This window comes from Coturnix japonica, chromosome 1 (genome assembly GCF_001577835.2).
Source record: "Coturnix japonica isolate 7356 chromosome 1, Coturnix japonica 2.1, whole genome shotgun sequence".
NCBI classification, from domain to species: Eukaryota; Metazoa; Chordata; class Aves; order Galliformes; family Phasianidae; genus Coturnix; species Coturnix japonica.
The window spans coordinates 138,417,841-138,439,800 of NC_029516.1; the positions used below are offsets into that span (position 1 = coordinate 138,417,841).

At 34.2% G+C, this 21,960-nt stretch overlaps 1 protein-coding gene across 18 annotated transcripts in view; it reads left to right on the forward strand.

Annotated features, from left to right (window-relative positions):
* MYCBP2 (MYC binding protein 2) overlaps positions 1 to 21,960 on the forward strand; it is a 184,243-nt gene that overhangs the window by 133,893 nt on the left and 28,390 nt on the right. For 6 of the 18 annotated variants that reach the window (XM_032442048.1, XM_032442049.1, XM_032442051.1 and 3 more), the window contains 9 exons: positions 1,000 to 1,224; positions 2,101 to 2,233; positions 4,022 to 4,147; positions 9,176 to 9,361; positions 14,796 to 14,897; positions 17,602 to 19,242; positions 19,926 to 20,095; positions 20,639 to 20,883; positions 21,422 to 21,604. In XM_032442048.1, the coding sequence (XP_032297939.1) occupies positions 1,000 to 1,224; positions 2,101 to 2,233; positions 4,022 to 4,147; positions 9,176 to 9,361; positions 14,796 to 14,897; positions 17,602 to 19,242; positions 19,926 to 20,095; positions 20,639 to 20,883; positions 21,422 to 21,604 (3,011 nt within the window). The remainder of the gene's footprint in view (positions 1 to 999; positions 1,225 to 2,100; positions 2,234 to 4,021; positions 4,148 to 9,175; positions 9,362 to 14,795; positions 14,898 to 17,601; positions 19,243 to 19,925; positions 20,096 to 20,638; positions 20,884 to 21,421; positions 21,605 to 21,960) is intronic. The other 12 variants (XM_015851608.1, XM_015851611.1, XM_015851610.1 and 9 more) reach the window with 9 other exon arrangements.

Below are 21,960 nucleotides of genomic sequence, written 5' to 3' on the forward strand. Positions count from 1 at the left end.
ACTTTTAGAGCAGCTTTTAGAAATGCTGGTATGTATGTAATGGCCCACTAATAATGACTTGCGTGCTACATTTGAATAGCATTTTGTGTTGCCACATCTGAAGACGTTTACACTAAGCTTCCTTCAGCTGGGCATTGCTTAGGTTCATAACATTTAGGTCTTCTAAAAGAAGTACATATAACTTGTATTGTAAGTATAATGGAACGTGTTCCTGCTTCTCAGTTGCTTTCTTCTGATGTTACCCTCATCCTTCATATTTTCCAGTAAAATAATATAATAGACCACTTAGACATTTAATTTATCTATGACTGACTGAAAATCTGTATTTCTCCTATTCTTAGTAACTATCAATTTTGATAAATAGGGAACAAAAAGTATTTTCTCATCTCAAATTTATGTGTCTTTTTAATCTACAATTGGTATTGAGTGAAATAAATTGTGAGCCTTTTTTATTGCCTAAGTTAGAATAATAAATATCCACTACTTTTTTAAGAATCTATGATGTTTCTATTGTTCTTCATCTTCACTTCTACCTTTGATCTGAATTAACAATGTGTTTGAAAAGTGAAATCAAAAAAGAAGCTTATCATTTGGAAAGAGACTATATTTAATGTCCTTTTATATAGCTCAAGGCTTTTTGCTGGATTCTTTCACAGATACAGAGGGAGGAATGAATGTATATCCTAGTAAATGTCCATATGAAGCAAGTTTTAGTTAAAGTGGTAGGATAAATATTACGGTGTCTAGTTCCCTTTGAAATAATTGGCCTGCATTTAAGCCACTTCTGTTTCAGGAGTAACAGGATGACTTTTCAAGTGATGATTTACCAGTAGTTCAGTTTTATTATTGCATGCTAAAATTAGGAATGTAACTAGTATTTCTTTTCACTTTGGAATTTAATTATTTCATTCTTGAAATAAGTATTTCTTATGTGAAGAGTTGAAAAGTATTAGTGATGGAATTTATTCTGTTCTGTTTTTTGTTTTTTTAATTTCTCAGGAGTCTGTGTCTAGCACTGGTGATTTTTTCAAAGACCTAAATTCACACTGCCCACAGGAAGCAGTGATGCAAGAACAAGATCTGTCATTACTTCGAGGTGGTCCTGGAGTGTACAAGGTAGTGAAGACTGGCCCATCAGGTCACAACATCAGAAGCTGCCCTAACCTTAGAGGTATCCCAATTGGAATGTTAGTTCTGGGAAACAAAGTCAAGGCAGTGGGCGAGGTATGGATCCTTGTAGCTTCAGTTCATGTCTTCATAGATACCAATATGTACCTAGTAAACTCAACAAAAGAATCTCCTCCTGTACAGGTTTGCTTTTCCAATCTTTATGACAAATACTACCTTCTGAACTTGGTTTATATTTTAAATACTAATGTAATTATGATTTTTGTCTTTTCTGTGTGTTCATTGAAATAATGTCAAATTTGTAAAGTGGTTTCATATGCTTCCTTACATATTTGTTTAACTATTCCTTCAAAATGATGTTTCTGTTTTATGTTTTTATCATATGCTTTGAAAGAATTTTGTTTCACTGAAAAGCAAAACTTTTTCTAGGACCTAACCAATTAACAAGTTACTCTGCTACTCTGTTTTGACTCATTTGTTCAGATTCTGAACTGTTGTTACTGGTTGCGGTTTTCCAGTTGTGATGCTTTATGGTTAAGAGGGCTTAAGGATGAAGTGTGTCATGCTATTTCCTAAATACGGTGTCAGGAACAAAATTAGTACTTCTGCAAACATTTCATATATAACTCACTATTACAAATTTGTTGTTGCAGCCACCCGTAAAAAGGCATACCTTGAATATCTCCTTCAAGTTTTTACATAGGCTTGTTTGAATGTTCTAAAGTTGTGGTGTTGGTGTTGCTTTTTCCAAACATAAGCAGGTTTAATATTTTTTGAAATATTCCTAACTGTAAATGTGCCATAAATGGTTTTCGTCCTTCAATCTGCCTCAGCCTGTGGCCTTAATTTAAGAAACTTTGTTTTTAAAGCTTTTGTTGTAATATAAAGATTGGAATACACATTAAGTTGCTGAATTTTACTACAGAATAATCTGAAAAGTCAGTATGCTGTGCTTTTTTATGTGTACAACAGGTGACTAATTCAGAAGGTACATGGGTGCAAATGGATAAGAACAGCATGGTAGAGTTCTGTGAAAGTGATGAAGGCGAGGCGTGGTCATTAGCTAGAGACAGAGGTGGAAACCAGTACCTCCGACATGAAGATGGCAAGTTGTTTTGTTTTGTTTTCTAACTAACTTGGGAAAAAAAGCACAATAAATCTAAATAGGACAAATAAATAAAGAAGAAACTGAGTTTTAAAACTGTAACAATATTTTTTCCATTGAATTACTTTGTTGCTGAATTTCAAAGTTGTTTACAAGCATCCTTTATCTGTTTTTAGTCTGTTTGTTTTTTTAAATAACAGTTGAAATATTCCCCCATATTTTCTTCTGTACCAGTTATGGGTCATAATTCTATCCTTCCTTTTAGCTATAGGGATGATTTTCAAATAAGTGCTTGTGTACTTCTTTCAGACTTTTCTCCTTTTTTTTTTGTTTGTACATGAGAAAAGCATAAATAATTGTTTATGTTCCTTTTGGTTTTAATTCTGCTACACTGTATCCCATTAAAAAAAATTACAGATTTTTTTTAGACACTGGATTTTAAATTAACATCACATTTCTAACTGTTCTAGTTAGCAATGAATGATTACGTTTTTTTAAAATGCAGAATTTCTGTCCTGATAAATTCATGTTCAGACTGGGTAAGAACTAGAAGTAATGAAAGAAGATATAAGCAAAAGGCTAGTACCCAGAGTTTGCTATAGTATATTTGTAATTTTATTTGGATCGTGCTTCTTATTGATCATCCTTCAGACATTACTGGTCATTATCACTGATCTAAAATTTGTTTCTTTTACTTCAAATCCTTCTTGTGAAAACTTTGATGCATCCTGATATTGTTAATTCCTTAATAGACAGACTAAACTGTTTGACAGAGTTCTCATACAAGATCATGGCCTACCTATTTTTCCCTCAAAAGATGAAACAGGAGTGGTATGACATTATTTGCACTTCTGGAGAAGATAATTTAGTCCAGCCTCACTCACAGTACAGAATCAGTTAGAACAAGTTGCTGTTCAGGCCCTTGTCTAATAAAAGTCAAAATATTTTAAATACTTCCAACCTCTCTGGGTAACTTATTTAATTATTTACCCACCTTCACAGTGAAAAAGAATTCATAATACAATTTCACATGCTACAACATTTGTTGTCTCTTGTCCTGTCACTGTAAGCCTTCCAGAAAAGTTAGGATTCATCTTCTCTGACCCTTCCAGAAATGTAATTGAAGGGAGATCTCTCCTGAGCTTTTCAAGACTAAACAACCCTAGATCTCTTAAACACTCCACAGATGTGTGCTCTGTAGTACCCAGCCTGTCTTGGTGGCTTCTGCTGAATTCATTTTAGTCTGTATATGAATGGGCAGTCTGAAATCGGATACTGCTGTCTAGTGCCTCCCTCAGATTTCTAGTAAAAAATAATATGAATCTTCATTAACATGATTTCATTGAATATTTATCTCTGAGAATACTTGTTCTTCCATGAATTGTAATTCCCTATAAGGCTGATTTTTCAACTCGCTTAAAAAGTTTGTTTCTTTGAGCCATCTATTAAATGAATTTAACAGCTGCTGTCTAAAGAATTGTGTGATATTACTGGAAAATAAGTTCTCAAGACTATTCCTGAGTGGCACATGGCAGCAAAAATTGCAGCAACTCAGTCAAATGTAAAACAAGTCTATGTGATACTAACTCCTCAATCTTTTTCTTTTTAGAGCTTGAGTTCTAGGGAAGATAGTTGCCCTTTTCTTTCTGAAGCGAATTGAGTAGAATGAAAGAGTGCTCTCTGGAGGAAAAAAAAAGAAAAATTCTCCTTTGTTGACTCATCTTTCCACTGTAAAATCTGAGAAGATCTAATTCTAAAGTGATATGGTTGTTTGTTTTTTTTTTGCAGAGCAAGTTCTTCTAGATCAGAATGTTCAGACTCCTCCTCCAAGTCCATTTTCAATACAAGCTTTCAGTAAGGGGACAAGCTGTAGTAATGGACAAGGGTTTGATTACGGCCTTGGAAATAACAAAGGTATGCTTTTTTTCACTCACATTTTTTAAAATGACAGTTAATTTTACTTATGTTTTTGTCACTCATTTTTTATTCCTTTAGTCATTATCAGATGTTCTCCAAATGAAGAAACAGTGAATTGTGTTTTTTCTTTACTTCAGTTTCACTCAGTCTAAGTGCACTGTATAAAAAGCATCATAAAAAGCTTGAAGGTTATAGACACCTGAGGCTATCTGTAATGCCAGGTACTACACTTTAATGTAGAAAAGAAAAGTAAACATTTGCAAAACAAGGTATGAAAGATAATGTATTTAAAAATAACAGGTTGTGAAAGGATTGGAAACATTCTTAAGCACTTCTAGTCTGTCTTAAAATGTTAAGTGCTTTTGATTGCATGACAGACTACCATTAAAGATTTATGTTGTAAAACTGAAGTTACTTTTCAGCCACATAGATACCAGTTACAAATACTGGGAAGTAAATAACATCTTACTTATTTTACTGGCATAAAATAGTAATTTATCTTAAGCATTATTTATTTCATTGATAAGATGTAAGTATGCATAAGCCATCACAGTACATTCAAATTGCTTGCCTACTGTTCATTCATTAATTAAATCAAGAATATTTAATAATTATGGGGGGCGCTTTTACTAAGGCTGACATTTTCGACAAATGTTACTGAAGCACAGAGCTCTGTCGTTACACTCTGACATCTCTGTCCTCTGTCAATGCTAGTAAGAATGTAGGCTTTAGGCATGCAATGATTTTAATGCCAACGCATAAGTGGTCTCTGAATATAAAAAAAAAACAAAAACAAAACAAAACAAAAAAAACAACCACCTTGAATTCAAACTTGTTTTAAAGGAGGATGTATATATATGATAGCCACAGTTCTACCATTACATACCATTATATCATTAGCTTTTATTATTCAGGTAGAAAGATTAAAATACGGCCAAGTATATTCAGGAGAAACAACATTAAGGAACTTATGAGTAATTTCTTATTGGAACCACAGGCATTAATTAGAAATCTGCCTTTACTATTGCCTGATTAACAAGACGTGAAATTATCAAGTAACCTGCACATTATGCAGTTATAACTGTAGCTCCAAGAGTCATTTAGTCACCATCTTATATCACGGTGCTTCATCATAGTGTCAGATTCCATAAAAAGCTGTAAATCTACTGATGAAGTTTACTTAAGGGCGGTGAAATGTGAGTATTAACATGTAGATGTTGAAAAGTAATGAATTAGTGTTTTCTTCACTGCTTTTTGCAACTGTCTCATACCCAGTTTCAGGGAAGAATCATCAAAACATATAAATATTTGCAGAAATCACATTAAAAGGTTGTTTGGCAGCTTTCTTTGTAAAGGTCAGCTAGATTACTTTATTCATTCCATGTATTGTAACTGCTTCGGAATTCTTGGGGAAAAAAAAAAAAAAAAAAAAAGGTAACAGCAAAAAGTTGTTGGCAACTATATTTGAAAGAGTATTTCCTCGCCCCTCCAAAAGAGAAATAGAATGAATGTATCATTGTTTTAAGTACTGCCATCTTGCATACTCAGATCTAAGTAGCTTTGAGTTTTTTGGAAAAGAAAGAACTGAATACACAAGCATTTTCTATTAGGAAAAAAGGAAAAATTTCAAGTGAAACAGTTACATTGGAGATGAGTGTTTGTAAAAAGAACTTTCTGTAGGGATGCACTGGTTTAAATTCAAATTTAATCGCATACATTGGTTGAATGTAAAGATAACCAGTATTAGCTGTGTTTACAGTATTGCCTGTGAGACAAAAGACAAAATCCCACAAATATTCTATTCTATGTTTGAGCCTTCTACATTACAGTAAAGTCTTTAATATTCTTCACATTTAACTTTGTACAGGTAATTTTCAGCTCTTCTTAGAGGTCTTTCTCTTTAAAACAAAAACAGTTGTTTTAGACCTGTTCATTTAGAATTCTTCTGTGCAAACTGGAACAATTCTAACAAAAAAGTTCTTTACCTTTTCACAGAACATCGCATTTTAGAGTATTTTATCACTCATATTCCAAATATTCCATGGCTTAATAGACACTTAAGAAATTGCTATTCTTTGTACATAGAAAGATATTAACGAAAATAATATTATAATAATTCATAAAAATAAGCAGGTAACAGGAATCCCATTTTGTTCTGAATCAGTAAATGTTGGAAGGAAGCAACTTCCTTCTTTATGTTTAAAATATCAATCAACTAGGCATCAACTAGGCTTTAAAAATGCTGAAAATCACTTGATAGTTTTGCAACAACATTAGAACTGACAAGGCAATGGAAGTAGTGCTTGAGCTCAGATTTCTGGATGGTTCTAGAAGAGAAATACTACTACTGGCATGCTGGGCTTTGTGTACTACTGTAAAAATCATTTCCCAGTCCTATTCTACCAAATAGAAAAAAGGTATCAGTGGCAAAACTGATGATAGACTGTTAAACTGGTTATTCTTCAAATATCCCCTCTACACCAGTGCTAAGAAAATATTAGGAAAGAAAGGCTGAAAGGAATAATTTCATGATGATTCTGGAATGTGCTCCCTGGACAATTTCTTTTCTATTTAGTGAATATTCGGTATTCAAGGAGAAAAAATTAACTGTTTAATATATATATAAAGAGAGAATATATATATTTAGTAGTTAGTGATATGCAGAAATTTGTATACGGTTCTGGAACCTCAGAGTCAAGTTCTGTTTCACTTACATAGATAAGTGGACTGAGAATTTCATGGAAGAATGTCAAAGGATAAGACTTACGTGGTTCTGCTTTATATACTGCTTGGAGATCTAAGCTGCCATATCTCAGGAAAAGTAGTTCTCCATACTGCTAGCACCCAGGTGATAGAGGAAATGTAGCTATTGAAACAAATCTGTGTCAAAAAAAACTGATTGATCTTAGTGAATTCTTCAGAATTGTACAGATTTAATGAGTTAGCGGTATTGTTTTAATAACAGATAATGAAGGAATAGCTTTATAATTGTTTGAAATGCTGTGCTAGAGTACTTGGAATAATTGGGAGACAGGGATAAATAACCTGATAAACACACAGTAGATGAAAATATACGTTTTATGCCATAGGTTGTTCTCAGGAATGCAACATAGGTATACTGAGCAAGACTTCCTTGAGTTTTTTATCTTCAGGCCAGCGTCTGTTCTCTTATTCAGCTTGATTCCTTCAGAGCCAGTGCCTGTGCATCTGTCTGGGATCATCTGCACTGTCTTGTGTTCTGAAAGGGCTTCTTGTTTTCAGTGCTGAGACTGGATCAACTCTGGCTTACTCATCTTGAAGTATGACTGTTAGATCAGTAAGCCCTAGTGATGCACTGGGGATAGCAGACAGAACACAGGAATAATTCTTTTTTGGCAGTTAACTCGATGAACTCCCTCTACACTGTCATTTGTGCTTTGGGTTCCCAGCTGTTACATAGAATGCAGTGCCTAGCTACTTGGACTGCCTTTATGTTAAGGCAGCACTAAGTCAGCAGAGTTCGCTCGCTGATTCTGTAATTGGTAATTGGCTTAAAAATAAAATAAAATAACATACTGTGCATACGTTCAACTAAAGATGCACAAAGCATACTCTGAACAAAACCAGCCCAAGAATTTTTAGATGTGTGGCAAGGTATATAAATTCCACACGTACAGTTGCAGGGTCCAGCTGTGTGGTCCTGTATTCCTGTATCCTGTAGTATTGGTTCTTTCTCTGATATCATCCAAAAGAAAAAAGCAAAACAAAACAAACAATCAAACAAAAAAAAACACTGTGAAGACCTTAACCTGGAATTATTATTATTTCATAGGTTTTTTGTTTTGTTTTATTTTGTTTTAAGAGAATTATAGTGCTGTGCCAAATGTGTCAATCCCTCCTGGGTTATTATGGTCAGAAAGACTGATGCCCAAGTACTGATTCTAGTATGTTTTTTGTTATACTATTTCCAAAATAGTGGAATAAACTTGATGCCAGTAGATTATTTAAATGGACTTCCAGCTGTTTCCTGGTATATCTGATCTTTTGAAACCAAAATATCATGAAAATAATTGCAGTATTTATTATTGGAGTTCTTAGGGTAGTGCGTGTTTCCATATACCCATAAGTCTTTAATTCTATGAAAAAGCAATTGATTCTCACCTAAAACCATTTGATAGTTCTGTAATAGTTGCTGCGTTAGAATTTCTGGAGAGTTTTTTAAATGATCTGAATTTTCCGAGTGAAGTGATGCTGTTCAGATTTGGTTGGCAATCATTCAAGTATAGATGCTTTCAAACTTGTAGTGTGTCTGAGCTGATATGACTAAGTTTACCTCAAGTTACAAGATGGTGTAATAAACTCTGCCTCCTTATTGTAGGCTTTATATATTTCTAATGCTCATATGTGGCTTTTCTGAAAACTGACGTTTAGAAATTAAAATTATGCTTTTAACATACTAGTTTTTGAAGGCCTTTGTTTGCCCTTCAATGAATATCTGTAGTTCTTCAGAAAACCAGTCAGTCCTAAATTTTATTTATTTTTTAAAAATGATTTTCAGTCTGATCTTGAAAAATATGACAGAGTACTGTTGAAGATACTTGCAAAAATGGGCAAATATTTACCAAAACCTAGGCATAGGAATACACTTACCAAAGTCTAATTACTTGTTATCCTTCTCCTCTCATCAGTTTTTCTAATCTTTATCTGCATGTTCTGTTGCATGTGTGTATTATAGTAAATGCTAGGGATGCTGTTTTTCTCTTGGCTGCTGTTCAGTTTTTGGTTTGTTTGGGATTTTTATTTTTTTAGCAAGTGAATATAAATTTCTATTTTGAAACGTTTTAAGTAACTGGAGTAAAGTTTCCATGATTTTTTAAAAACCCTGCTTGTAATTTGAAATAATTTTATTGCCATGCATGGAATGTGGTTTTTGTATTTAGCTACAACCAGAGCTGTGTGTGGCTAAATAAGAGCTTCACCATTTAAACATTAATTGAGCACAATTTTACTCTGATGTTCCAGAGAATGACAAGTAACAGGTTGTAGTTTTGACTGTTTTGCCCACTACAGGTGACCAACTGAGTGCCATACTGAATTCCATTCAGTCACGGCCAAATCTCCCAGCTCCTTCCATCTTTGATCAAGCTGCAAAACCTCCCTCTTCCCTAGTCCACAGTCCATTTGTGTTCGGACAGCCCCTTTCCTTCCAGCAGCCTCAGCCACAGCTTCAGAGTAAGTTTGTCAGCCTTACCTGCCTCATCAGTCCATTTCTGCAGCTTTTACATTGCTGACCTCAGTTGCTTGCTAGCTTCTAATCATCCCTCAGTACACCTTTCTGCTTTTATTTTGTTGAGTTAGTTCTCCATGGTTCAGACACATGAAGTAATGCTCCTGAAAAAAAAAAAGTATACCTGACCAACTTTAATTTTGATATTGACATATTTTGCATTTGTATGTGTCCTGCAGCATAGTTAACATTTATGAAAGTGCATTTCCCATATTGTATGAAACTGTGGGTTTATAATGAAAGTAAGTATCTTTCATGGTACAAAAGGTTGATAATTTTCTTAACATAAAAAAATGACTTCAGTAAATCCATAGTTACTTGGTTTTCTTCTTAAGTTTCTGATTTTGTCATCAATTATAAGATTTAGAATGTATCTGGAAAGTTGGAATACAGTGGCACTAACTCTTGGACTTGACAGTCTTGTGTTGGGTGCTTTTAAGATTGGTAGGGACGTGCAAGTTTGCATCTAGATGTGAATGGCAGTTGATCTGATTACTGGCAGGAGAAAAGGAGGTTTAATTTTGTTCAGTGAATAATGAAAGCTTAGCATTCATTCCAAGTAGCCAATATGGCAGTAAACTCTTGCTTATATACGGGATGAGTCTAGTATGCCAGTCTTGTCTTGCCCTTTGAAGTATTCATTAGAAGTGCCATAGTTCCTTCCAATGGAATATGTCAGTCAGTTTGGTTTGTCTCACACAGCCATAAAGAGCTCCAGCTCAGCTAATGCAAGTAAGTATTTAGTGGAGTGCAGCAGGTGAGAATTAGATTTAATACTTTTCCTACACTTCTGTTTTTATTCTGTTGTCCAGTGTAGTAAAGTCAGGGTTTCTTATTCAACATGTAATCTAATATTTCCCTACTGGTCTTATTTCTAACTTTTGTCATTTAGTATTTATGTATGAAAAGAAAAGCAGTCTATTTTTTTATATGCTGCTCAATAAGCTTTTTTTTTTCATTAAATTACTATCCATGTTTTGTTTTAATAAAGATCCGGGATTCAGAATTAGGAACATTTTTTTCTATTCTAATAAATAAAATAAAAATACAAAAATAAAATAATCTTAAGTTTCTGTCTGATTTGATAGCTTAATACAGTATTTCGACCAGTTAGGTTATTAGACCTTCCAGCAGTATAAACTAAACCAGATTTCAAACAGAACTAGTATGCTTTTCTTGCCGTAATTGTGATGTGGTACAAGGACCTTCTTCCTAACAAGTTGTCATTTACTTTATATCTTATAAATACATTATATGTATGATGGAGAGTAATATTAAAGTTTTTGTTTGCAGTATCAAAAATCTATTAGTATATGAGGTGAAAACAGCTTTGAGTTAGAATTTCTTTTTCTCTTCTGAAAATCTGTTAGTAATTCTTTTACTACTTGATATATAGTTGGAGCATTGTGAAGGTTATAAGACTGTTCATGTTCATTTAATAGTCAAGGAAATTATCAGGGATCTTTGAAAATTAAACACTATTTCTAGAAACCATACATATTAGAAAGTAATGAATTAGTGGTGTTCATCTTTTAGACTATCAAAGCATAAATGCAATAAAAATAAACAGGAAAGTTCTATTTATATCTGATTTTGTTGTGCTTTTTAATGTGTTCAACTCTGAGGTGCAATTGAGCTGTAATAGAATCCCTTTTAATACTTTAATTTATTATTTCCAAAGCATAGCTTATCATTTCCTGTTTCTAAAGAAGTGAATAGAAATTAAATCCCTTGAAGATCTCCAAGTCATATCTACTGTAGTCATACATAATTATCATTTCAAATGATATCCTTTGTTCATAAATGCTTACCATAATAAATTCAGATCTAAAAATGAAAGCAAACATTTATGGTCAATACCCATTCTATTAAAAGGACTGGTGATAGTTTAACAGTTGAAAGTAGTTGTCCCCCATTGTAGATTCCCATGGCTGCAGACATGGCAACATGGAAGCATTTTCTGATTTAACAATCTGAGTAAGTAGCTTAGGCTACCACTTACATTTTCTGTTGCCTGTCTATTTGAGGAGGTTCTATATTGAAGCATGATTTTGCGGGGGATTAAGATCACATTGAATGTCCCGTAAATTTATTTCCTAAGTAGTGTTATAGAATACAGAGGAAGAACTTCAGTCTGATCATGGTGCATATTCTTTGCCAGAGACAGACTGTAGTTTTTCTTCAAAAAAAAAAAGATAGCTATTCTTTCTGAGGAATGCTTTCTGTTGGGATTTATTTTGTTTTGTTTTCAAATTGATTTGAGGAAGGGGGAATGGGCTTCTCACAACCTTTTTTCTTTGGATACAGCATATGGATTTTTTTCACATAAATAATATAGTGCTTTTGGACAACCACTTCCTCAGATGTTATGCTTGAAAAGGTGAGAAGTGCCTTTGGTGTTCTTCTCAGTCATGAACAGATAAACTAACTGAAGTTCTTTGTGTTTTTTCAAAGAAACATTGAAATTTATTATGGAAAGAATAGTATAAAAAAGAAGGAGGAATTGTCCTACTCAGTTCTCTGTTTTTCTCTATGAAGGCCTGACTGTTCTTTGCTTTTTAATTCCTCTGCTACTTTTCACACACTTGTACAAGGGGAATAAAAGTAGAAAGCTTTTATCATGTATTTTCATTTCTCGCCAGTCTTTTTATGCAGCTAAGTCCAAAAAGACTAGAAGAGATGGCATAACCTACACGGAGTTTGGGAACAACTGCAATTACTCATGCCTGAATTTGCTTGCTTCTAAGAATACTGTAAGATCATCAATAACAGATTTGCTCAGGACCACAGCTTCCAACATCTACAAGATTTATTACTCATTACTAGATCAACTGGATGAATTAATGTCCAAATTTCTGCTTGGATTCTGAATGTATCAAATCCTAGAGCCTCTCAGCCTTCAGCAGTTTGTGCTAGGTCATAAAAACCCTTACACACAGCAAGACAGGGAGATCAGTGGGATCTTGCTGTGCTGTTCAGCACCAGTTTGTAAAATTTAAGAACTAGATGTTGAACTCTGAAAGTGGAGAAGAAGCTTGCAGTCACAGAAGTTAAAACTTTCTGCTGTTTTCTTCACATCTGAGTTGCAAGTACAAATGATGAACAGGTTTATAGACTGGAGATGCAGTAACCCTTTCATTTGATTCATCTTTCACAATTCTAACTTTTCCACCATAGCCCTGGCAACTTGCCTTGAGTAGTTTGCTCAGCACAGCTGTTTTTTCCTGACTCATCTCATTTGAGGCAGAAGCTGTGGTGCTGAGCTGTTATTCAATGTATTCGTGGTGTTAGACTGCCTCATTACCAATACATGCTGCAGAGCTGCAATCCAGTATATGATCAGCCCCTGCCATCCGTGTCATCAGTTCCTGGGTATGTTCCCTCAGTACTGCGTTAGTGTTTTCTTCTTTTCCTTCCTGGGTGCTTATTACAGAGCATTTGAAACCACTGGGTTTGCCTGTAGTATTTCTCTCAGCCTTTTATAAACAGTGGAAGCTACACAAAAGATTATCACACATACGGAGAGCATAAGCCTTTTTACAAGCATTTGAATAAAATGAAAGGCAAGAGCAATCCTAACCAGTCACTCTCGTCTCTTCTATGTCATACTGAAATGTCATGCAAAGCAGACTGAGAGATGACATTTTGCCATGAGCTACCCCTTGTGTTTCCACGCTGTGTGGCTTTTCAGGCTGGAAATATTTTCAAGTTGAAGGAGAAAACGTCTGTCACATTCTATCATGACTGAACAGGGCTTGTTTGCCTGTCTTTGAAGTCTGAGGGTAATAGAAAAGTAGGAATCCTGTCTTTGTCATTGACCTGATAAGTTGGATATAAGTTGTTTCCCTAGGTAGCAAGGAGACTGTGTGGGACTTCTCATTCTCTTTGACACAATCTTCTTGACGTGACTCAGTGGCGATATAGTACTCAACATAAGCTAGATTACGACATTATTATGTAAATATTCTTAGATGTAGAATGAAAGAATAAAATGAAAATCTGCATACGGATTTAGATTACAGATTAATTTGGATTTAGTAAAGAATTAAATTATTTACAGAGTGGAAACCTGATATATGAAATTGATATTTTTTAGGGTTGTATTTATGGAGAAATGCTCCTTTGCATTCTTAATGTATTTTCCTGCATTTTAACTTTAAAAATTTGAGAAGTGTCTGATGTCCTGCTTTTCCAAAGTTATACAGTTGGTATTGGATGCTTACAAAACTTATGTAGGCATCAGAATAGGTAATGCTATTCCTATACTCACCATAGTACCAGAATGAGAATATATGGATTATTTTATCATTTTGAAGAATTAAATTCTTACCTCAAGCATGAGTGAACATCTTCTTATTATAGAGTCTATGGATGTATAGTTTGTTACTCAAGGTAGGGATTATAATATATTTGTGTACAGCTCAGTAAATGTGGTACCAGACAAAAAAAAAAAAAAGCACTGTAGGAATTGAAATCTCTTTTCAGTGCACTTTTCTTCCATTTGTACAAAGGTGTATTTCTAAAGCCAAGTATCTCCTAGCATATAAAATCATTTTAAATTGTTGATACAATGGGAAATTGACTTTTTTTTCCCCCTTGAAAAAAGGAATAGAAATTAAAATTAGAATTTAAAAAAATGTTATAGGAAAGCAAAGTCATAGACTTGAAATCAGAAGTCCCTGCTGTTATCTCACTCCATCATGGATTATACCAGAGTTTAACTTCTTTTTCCTTAGTCCTTAAAGCAAAATTATTTATAAAGGCTGATACAATTTTGTTGACATGTCTGTACTGTTTGATAGAATCGTCTACTGCTAATTAGGTCTTCTGATTGTATTTGCAAAACTGCAGTTCACATTATAAGTGAAGATTTTTGTAACATTTCATTACTGAGGTGAAATCAGGTTTGAAAACAAATAGCTTTGGTTGGTTTGATATATTTTTCATCACCCTTCCAGTGAGCAGTGAAACTTCCAAACAGAAAAGTCTGGATCTTCTCTAATTTTATCAAAAGAATGTTACAAATGGTCATCTAAAGAGGATAATACAGCTCTAAATAACTAATCTCTGAATTTACATATTAAAATGTTGCATTTAAAAACAGAGTTCTGTTCAGAATTACTACTGGTTTCATAATAAACCTGACATCTGATAGTCTAGTACATAAATATTGCATTTCATAGATTTCATAAGCTAATACTTAAATCTTTTATTTTTTGAAGTTCATATCAGGGAAAGCTTTTTAAAGTAACTGTAGGACTCTTGAATACAAGAATATTTAACAGTGGAGTTGCGTATCATTTGAAATGCTTGTTTTTATATCTGCTATTTTTTTCCATTGAATCTGTGCTGCTTCTGTGCAACTGTTTTCCACTGTAGAAACTCCATCCTGCTGCCTTGCTTCTCGCGAGCGTATTTACAAAACTAGTGATGTAGCTGGGCCTGCCTCTGCTATTTCATCTCTCTCTCACAAACTGAAGGGTGGGTATGCATGCAAACATGGCAAGGTTATTCAGATTTTGCATTTGAAGTGTTGTGGTTTTTTTTCTCCTTCCATTCATTTTCATTTCATTCACTTTAGTGGAATTTGTTCAAGTTTGGTGTCTGTTGGGATTTTATTTCATATGACCATTCAGTGTTGCCTTACTGAGCGACAATAATCACAGGTTATGTGTTTTAGCTATCAAATTTTGTAAATGGGTAACTGTTAATCTAGTATAGCTCTATCTGCTCTCAAATGTAAATATAGGAAGCAAATGAAATATAGAAGAAGGGGAAAAAAGTAATCTTTTTTTTCTTTGTTTACAGATAAATCAGTTAGGTACATAATTGTGTAGTTTCTCTTGTGGGACATTTTTTTTTGTGCTGATACTCTAGAATGCTAACTAGGGTTGTAAATATGTGCCAAGTGAAACCTTTTCACAAAAAATATATTTTTCATTGCTAAAAGCTATTGCTAAGCTGGGCTTTTCATAAACATTTTTGTTCTAGATTTTACCTAACTTTTCTAATGGGTGACACAAGCTTGGAATGGGTGACACAAACTTGGAATAGGATACATTGCTGAATGGTTTGCCACATTCTGTGTCCTCAAAGAAGACAAATGTTTTCACTTTTTTTCCCTTATGGGGAGTTCTGTAAAAAGATCTTAAATAGTATCAACAGGTGTTTTTTTTTCTCATCTGGCAAAATTTAAATTAATATTTTTGGGTTTTTTTTGTTTTGGGGAAAGGTGTGTATAAAGTAATTTCATTTCTGAATTCATGTATCACAAAGCAGACATCTTAAAATTTTTTCACCAGTAGAAGTGGTGAATGACAAAACTAGCTTGAGCAAAACAGTTGAACTGCTTTTTAATAAACACTCTTTTTCCTTCTGGCAAGAGCAGTCATTTTATAAAACATGATGTACCACACTATTTCTTCCTTCTTCTTTCTCCCATTTCTAAACAAACATGCAGATAAGAAAACATGAGGAAAAGGTTATAGACACTTTAAACACTCAAGACCAATAATGAAAATGTTTGAAATGTTTTATTTACATTTGGCATGTTGTTCTTGAATGTAGACAAAATATTTCCTTTTTACCTGGTGAAATATAAACTCGTACTGTGTCCTGGGAAGCAAGGAGAGTGTCCTATATCTCAAGTTTGTTAAATATTTTAATATATATATATATGTATCTAAACATTTTCCTGTTGCTGTTTCTTGTATTATAAGCTACTTAAACGTGGAGGAAACAAAAATGTTTCCTGAGGAGACATCTTGGTTTCTAGTCTTTATTCTATTTATGTATTGTGAGATTTAACAATATTAGAAGGAAAAAAGTAACAGGTCATTCCATGATTCTGTATATTATCTAGCATACAGATAAGGCTTCATGCTTGGAAACTAGAAGAATTCAGAATTCTATGTTGCAAAAGGAACTAAACACAGATTTCCAACCTTCCAAGTAAATGTTGAAGGTACTGAATAAAAGATGATTACCTGTCATCTCTGTTCCCATTAGAAATCATGGTTCAAATTAGCAAACATTTTCTGATTGATTTAAATGTCATAAATTAAATGACAAATAATTGTCTCGCCCAGAATGTTCTTGGGCCAGTGAAAATAACATTTTAATGCTAGTAAAATAAATAAATAAATAGAAATCCACAGTACAGTGACAAAATTTTACAAGCTTTACAAGGATAACTATTTATTTTTTAATTAATGAAAACACATTCAAATCAGATAGGCTAACTATGTATTCAAGACTTTGAGGTATATTACTTTCTGGAGAGAGTTGTGTATTACTGTAACTTGATAAGTTTTGCATTATTACCAGTTATGTAAACATTTCTTGACTTAACTTTAAAAATAAAGTTCTATAAGAGCGACTGTAAGTGTACACATAAAATTATTTCAAGTATTATGTTTTGATGAGCTACTAGTTTCCTAGTACATGCATATACTAGTTTGACATGTAATACATGTGCAAAATCAGTGCAATTGAGACTAATAAATTACTGCTTCAGTCTAAAAATGGTTGATGGTTTCGTTTTGTAGTAGTAGAAGAAGGTTATTATGAGTAGATTATGTTCTAGGAGAAAAACACTGACAGTGTGTGGTCTTAAAAATCTTGATAGATTAATGTGAATTGTTTTAAGCTTGTTTGTGAGCCTTTTACTCAATTATTTGCCTTATATTTACTCCCTATGTTTCCTGACTTTTGAGAATTAAGAAAAATAAATTTGGTCATACAAGTGTTTTTTCTGCAAGTCTCTTGTTGCAATCAGTCTGACACACAGAGATAGTAAAGAGATACCCCTTGGTTTCTGTTGCAACTGAGGTAAACTTAGTTAACACCTAGCTTTGTTAATTCCTTAGTTAACTGTAGCTAAATATGGTTCCTTTATTTGTGTTTTGAGAAAATAGTTAACTGTGCCTTTAGATACCACTATAGTGTGTTTTCTGTAAATATTTCCTACCCAATGTTTGGAAATGTACATTTGTACATATTTTCAGGAGAAGAAATGTACCAATATTTTTGTAGGGAAAAACATTCCCTTTAGGCTTGCCTGCATTACATGAACAGAAGCACATGCTTGAATTTTATTGTGCATTCAGGTCTTCAGTTCTTGTTTTGTACAATTAAACACATCACTGTCAAATATAACATTTTAATTACAAAATATATTAAACAGGTGACCGGGTGAATTTCACAGGAGCTGCTAGACCTATTTCTCCAGCAGGAAAATCTGACATGTCATCAAAACACAGAGCTGACAGCAGGTCACCCAAGCTAGATGTGCGAATGAATAGAGCTGCTGCTGACCAGAAGAAGCCTAGGAATACTGACAGTCTGTCTGCCAGTGAATCTCTGTTGCTGAAATCAGATGCTGCAAAGTTGCGGTCAGATTCTCACAGCAGATCTTTGTCTCCAAATCATAACACTTTGCAAACACTAAAAACTGATGGAAGAACAACAACTGGTCTGAGAGCTGAATCTCCAGGGCCAGGAACTCGATCATCTTCTCCAAAGACAAAGACACTTACAACAGTTAGATCTGGTGCTAGTTCTCCACGATCATCATCGCCCCATGATAAAATGGTACCTCAGAAAGCTTCATCTCCTGTAAAAACAAAGCTTGATCCTCCTCGAGAACGATCCAAATCAGATTCTTATACATTAGATCCAGACACTCTTCGCAAAAAGAAAGTACCACTAACAGAATCTTTAAGGGGGAGATCCACTTCACCTAAACCAAAAATTATTACAACGGATGTGACACCTACAGAAACTGAAAATAGAGCTCCATCCCCTCATGTCGTCCAAGAAAACCTTCACAGTGAGGTTGTTGAAGTGTGTACTTCAAGTACTCTAAAGACTAACAGCATTACGGATAGCACCTGTGAAGACAACACAGAATTCAGAAGTGTGGACGATGGTTCTAATAAAGTTCATTTCAGCATAGGGAAAGCACCTCTGAAAGACGAGCAAGACATGAGAGCATCTCCAAAAGTGAGCCGTAAATGTGCTGGTAGGCATACAAGACCCAAAAAGGAGAAATCCAATTTTCTTTTTAAAGGAGATGGCTCCAAGTCTATAGAGCCAGCCAAGCAAGCAATGTCACCTTCTGTTGCGGAATGTGCTAGAGCTGTGTTCGCTGCTTTTCTTTGGCACGAAGGAATAGTTCATGATGCTATGGCTTGTTCATCTTTTTTGAAGTTTAATCCAGAGCTGTCCAAAGAGCATGCACCAATACGAAGCAGTCTTAGTCAACAACCTGCAGAGGAAAAAGAAACCAAGTTGAAAAATAGGCATTCATTGGAAATATCCTCTGCTCTTAACATGTTCAACATTGCTCCTCATGGACCAGATATATCTAAAATGGGTAGCATCAACAAAAACAAGGTCCTTTCAATGTTAAAAGAACCACCTTTGCATGAAAAGTGTGAGGATGGAAAAACTGAAACTACCTCCTTTGAAACATCCAGTCATCACACTATGAAATCCAAGTCTCCTCTTCCATTAACATTGCAGCACTTGGTAGCTTTCTGGGAAGATATTTCTTTAGCAACTATTAAGGCAGCTTCTCAAAATATGATTTTTCCAAGTCCTGGTTCTTGTGCAGTGTTAAAGAAGAAGGAAAATGACAAAGACAACAAGAAAACCAAGAAGGAGAAAAAGAAAAAAGAAAAGGTTGAGGCTAGACCAAGGGGAAATCTTTTTGGTGAGATGGCCCAACTGGCTGTAGGAGGACCTGAAAAAGACACTATCTGTGAGTTGTGTGGAGAATCGCATCCATATCCAGTGACTTACCACATGAGACAAGCTCATCCAGGTAGGATTCAGTACTTTTCTTCCTGTGTCTGCAAAATATATCATACATATACATTTTTGTATTAGTTGCTGTTGTGGAACAACATAGTTAGACATTAACTAGTGTTTGCTAGTAAGCTGAGTTTAAAAGATACTCATGATATAGCCATTAAAAAGTAATAATAATAAAATAAAAATAATAAAATGAAGTTCAGGCTGATGTTGTATGCACCGTTTCTACTATGGTACAGTAAACTAAGGAGCCTTGATCTTCAGCACTTATCAATGCTCTCTCTATTTTTCTGAGAACCAATAATCATCAAAGGAATACACTTTATTCCCTTTTAAGCTTTATTAGATATGTTGTAGGTCTTTAATTTACATTAAACTGTAGATATGCTGGCTAACCCGTAATAATGACCTTACCATCACTTCGCTGTCTGAGTAGAAAACCATTGATGCACTGTGCATGTTAGTAATAAAAACATGAAAAGAGATGTATTTTGGATCCTTATGGTACTGCTGGGACACATGAATGTGTGCTACAATTTTTTAAATCTGTTCAGAGAAAAAGACAAACACTCACTTCCCTTCCCCACCTACGTCTCTGTTTTGCAGTTAGGAAAAAAATCTTTATTTTGAAATAACTTTTTTCTTTTTTCTTTTTTTTTTTTTTTTTTTTTTTTTTTTTTTATCTGTATGCAGGTTGTGGTCGTTATGCTGGTGGCCAAGGTTATAATAGCATAGGACACTTCTGTGGAGGATGGGCTGGTAATTGTGGTGATGGTGGTATTGGAGGAAGCACTTGGTATTTGGTATGTGATAGATGCAGAGAAAAATACCTCCGTGAAAAGCAAGCAGCAGCAAGAGAGAAGGTATTTTTATCTTTTCATCTTATGCTTTCCTCTCTATCTGCTGGATTCACAGCATTCACAGCTTGAATGTAGACTATGAAAAAATTGGAATTTCAAAGTCATGGAAGGTTCTGAAATGCCAGTGTCACAATAAAGTTACATGAGATCATACCCAGGTCTTTATGTGATGACATAAACAAGCTTTGGGTGAACTAGAGTAATGGAGTAATAGCATGAAAGGCATTCATCTAATATTACTCTTGCCATATACAGTTTCAAATTTTTGCTTAAAATATGCAAATATGTGGAGGTTGGTTTTTTTATGATGAGCAGAACAGTGTTACTTTGAATGAATTAAACTAAACGTATTGAAACTTTTTGCATACAAAATTCATTGTGAATTAAAACTTACAGCTTTTTATTAGAAGTTAGAGGCTCTATTTTAGAACAGCATCACTTTATAATGGGAAGAATCAAGCAGTTTACCTACGTGATATCGATAGCTTTTCATGTGATGAAGAACAATTTAAATATACCCTTTTTTCTTTTAATTAATTTGTATAGATTAAACAATCTCGGAGAAAACCAATGCAAGTTAAGACTCCTCGTGCCTTGCCAACTATGGAAGCTCATCAAGTGATTAAAGCTAACGCACTATATTTGCTGTCGCTGAGCAGTGCTGCTGAGCCTAGTATCCTCTGCTATCACCCTGCAAAAGCATTCCAATCTCAACTTCCCAGTCTAAAAGAAGGAATTTCTGAAGATTTTCCCATTAAAATGCCATGTCTGTATCTACAGACTTTAGCAAGGTAATTAAAGAAGGTTTACAAATATTGATTATAATATTCATCTATTTAGGATGTTATTTCCATGATCCTATTCGATTTCTTAGACCATTTTTGCCCAAAGGATCAAATAATAGCTCTTGGATGCTACATATTTTTTTATCAGCATCATTTATGTCCAAATAATTTAGAATTTCCTGAAGAGTTTAACTTGCAGCGTTGTTCTAGCAGACATATGTGCTTCTTTTTTCTCTTCAGCATTAGTAACAAGGAAGCCAAAAAACCTGGATTTGCCCAGTATTTCTTAGTAAATAGAGTAAATTCTACCTTAGTTTATCATGTCTACCATGGATTTCCCAGCCCCTTTGTTGGTTGCTGTTTAACTCATCAGTTGAAAACACCACTGTATTTTGCCCTAATGTGGAAATTGCAACTTGCTAGATTTCATTAGGTGAGTAGTGAATGATTAGTGTTAGCTGCCTACATGTATTTGCAAGGAAGTATTTTGTATTTGTATTTCAGTGACTTTTAATCCTAACTTAAGAAATCTTACTTGATGTAGGCATCATCACGAAAACTTTGCTGGGTACCAGGATGACAATCTCTTCCAGGATGAGATGAGGTACCTACGCTCAACTTCTGTACCTGCACCATACATCTCAGTTACTCCTGATGCAAGCCCTAACGTCTTCGAAGAGCCAGAGAGTAACATGAAATCTATGCCCCCAAGGTACTTCTCTTCTAGGTACTTACACACAAATGTTAATGCATTAGCATGACAACAATTTAAAAAAAAATAAAATAAAAATTTAAATGATGATAATGGAAAGCAGGTCAGCCTTGATCAGTCTCTTGAAATGGCAGAAAAAAACCCCAAAACACAAGAAACTATTATTGAAGTGTCTTCAGCAAATGATAGCATATCTGATGTGTTTTCAAACACTGATAATGCAAGTTTTCAAACCTTATTTAAAACTTCAAGAGTATTGCAGATTGGTTGCTTCTCTCTAGAAAGGTCTTGATTTCACAGCCAAAATATGTCAGAACAAACAAAATTTGTGTTTGTTTAATCTATAGAAATTAATTAAAATAACAAGAAAT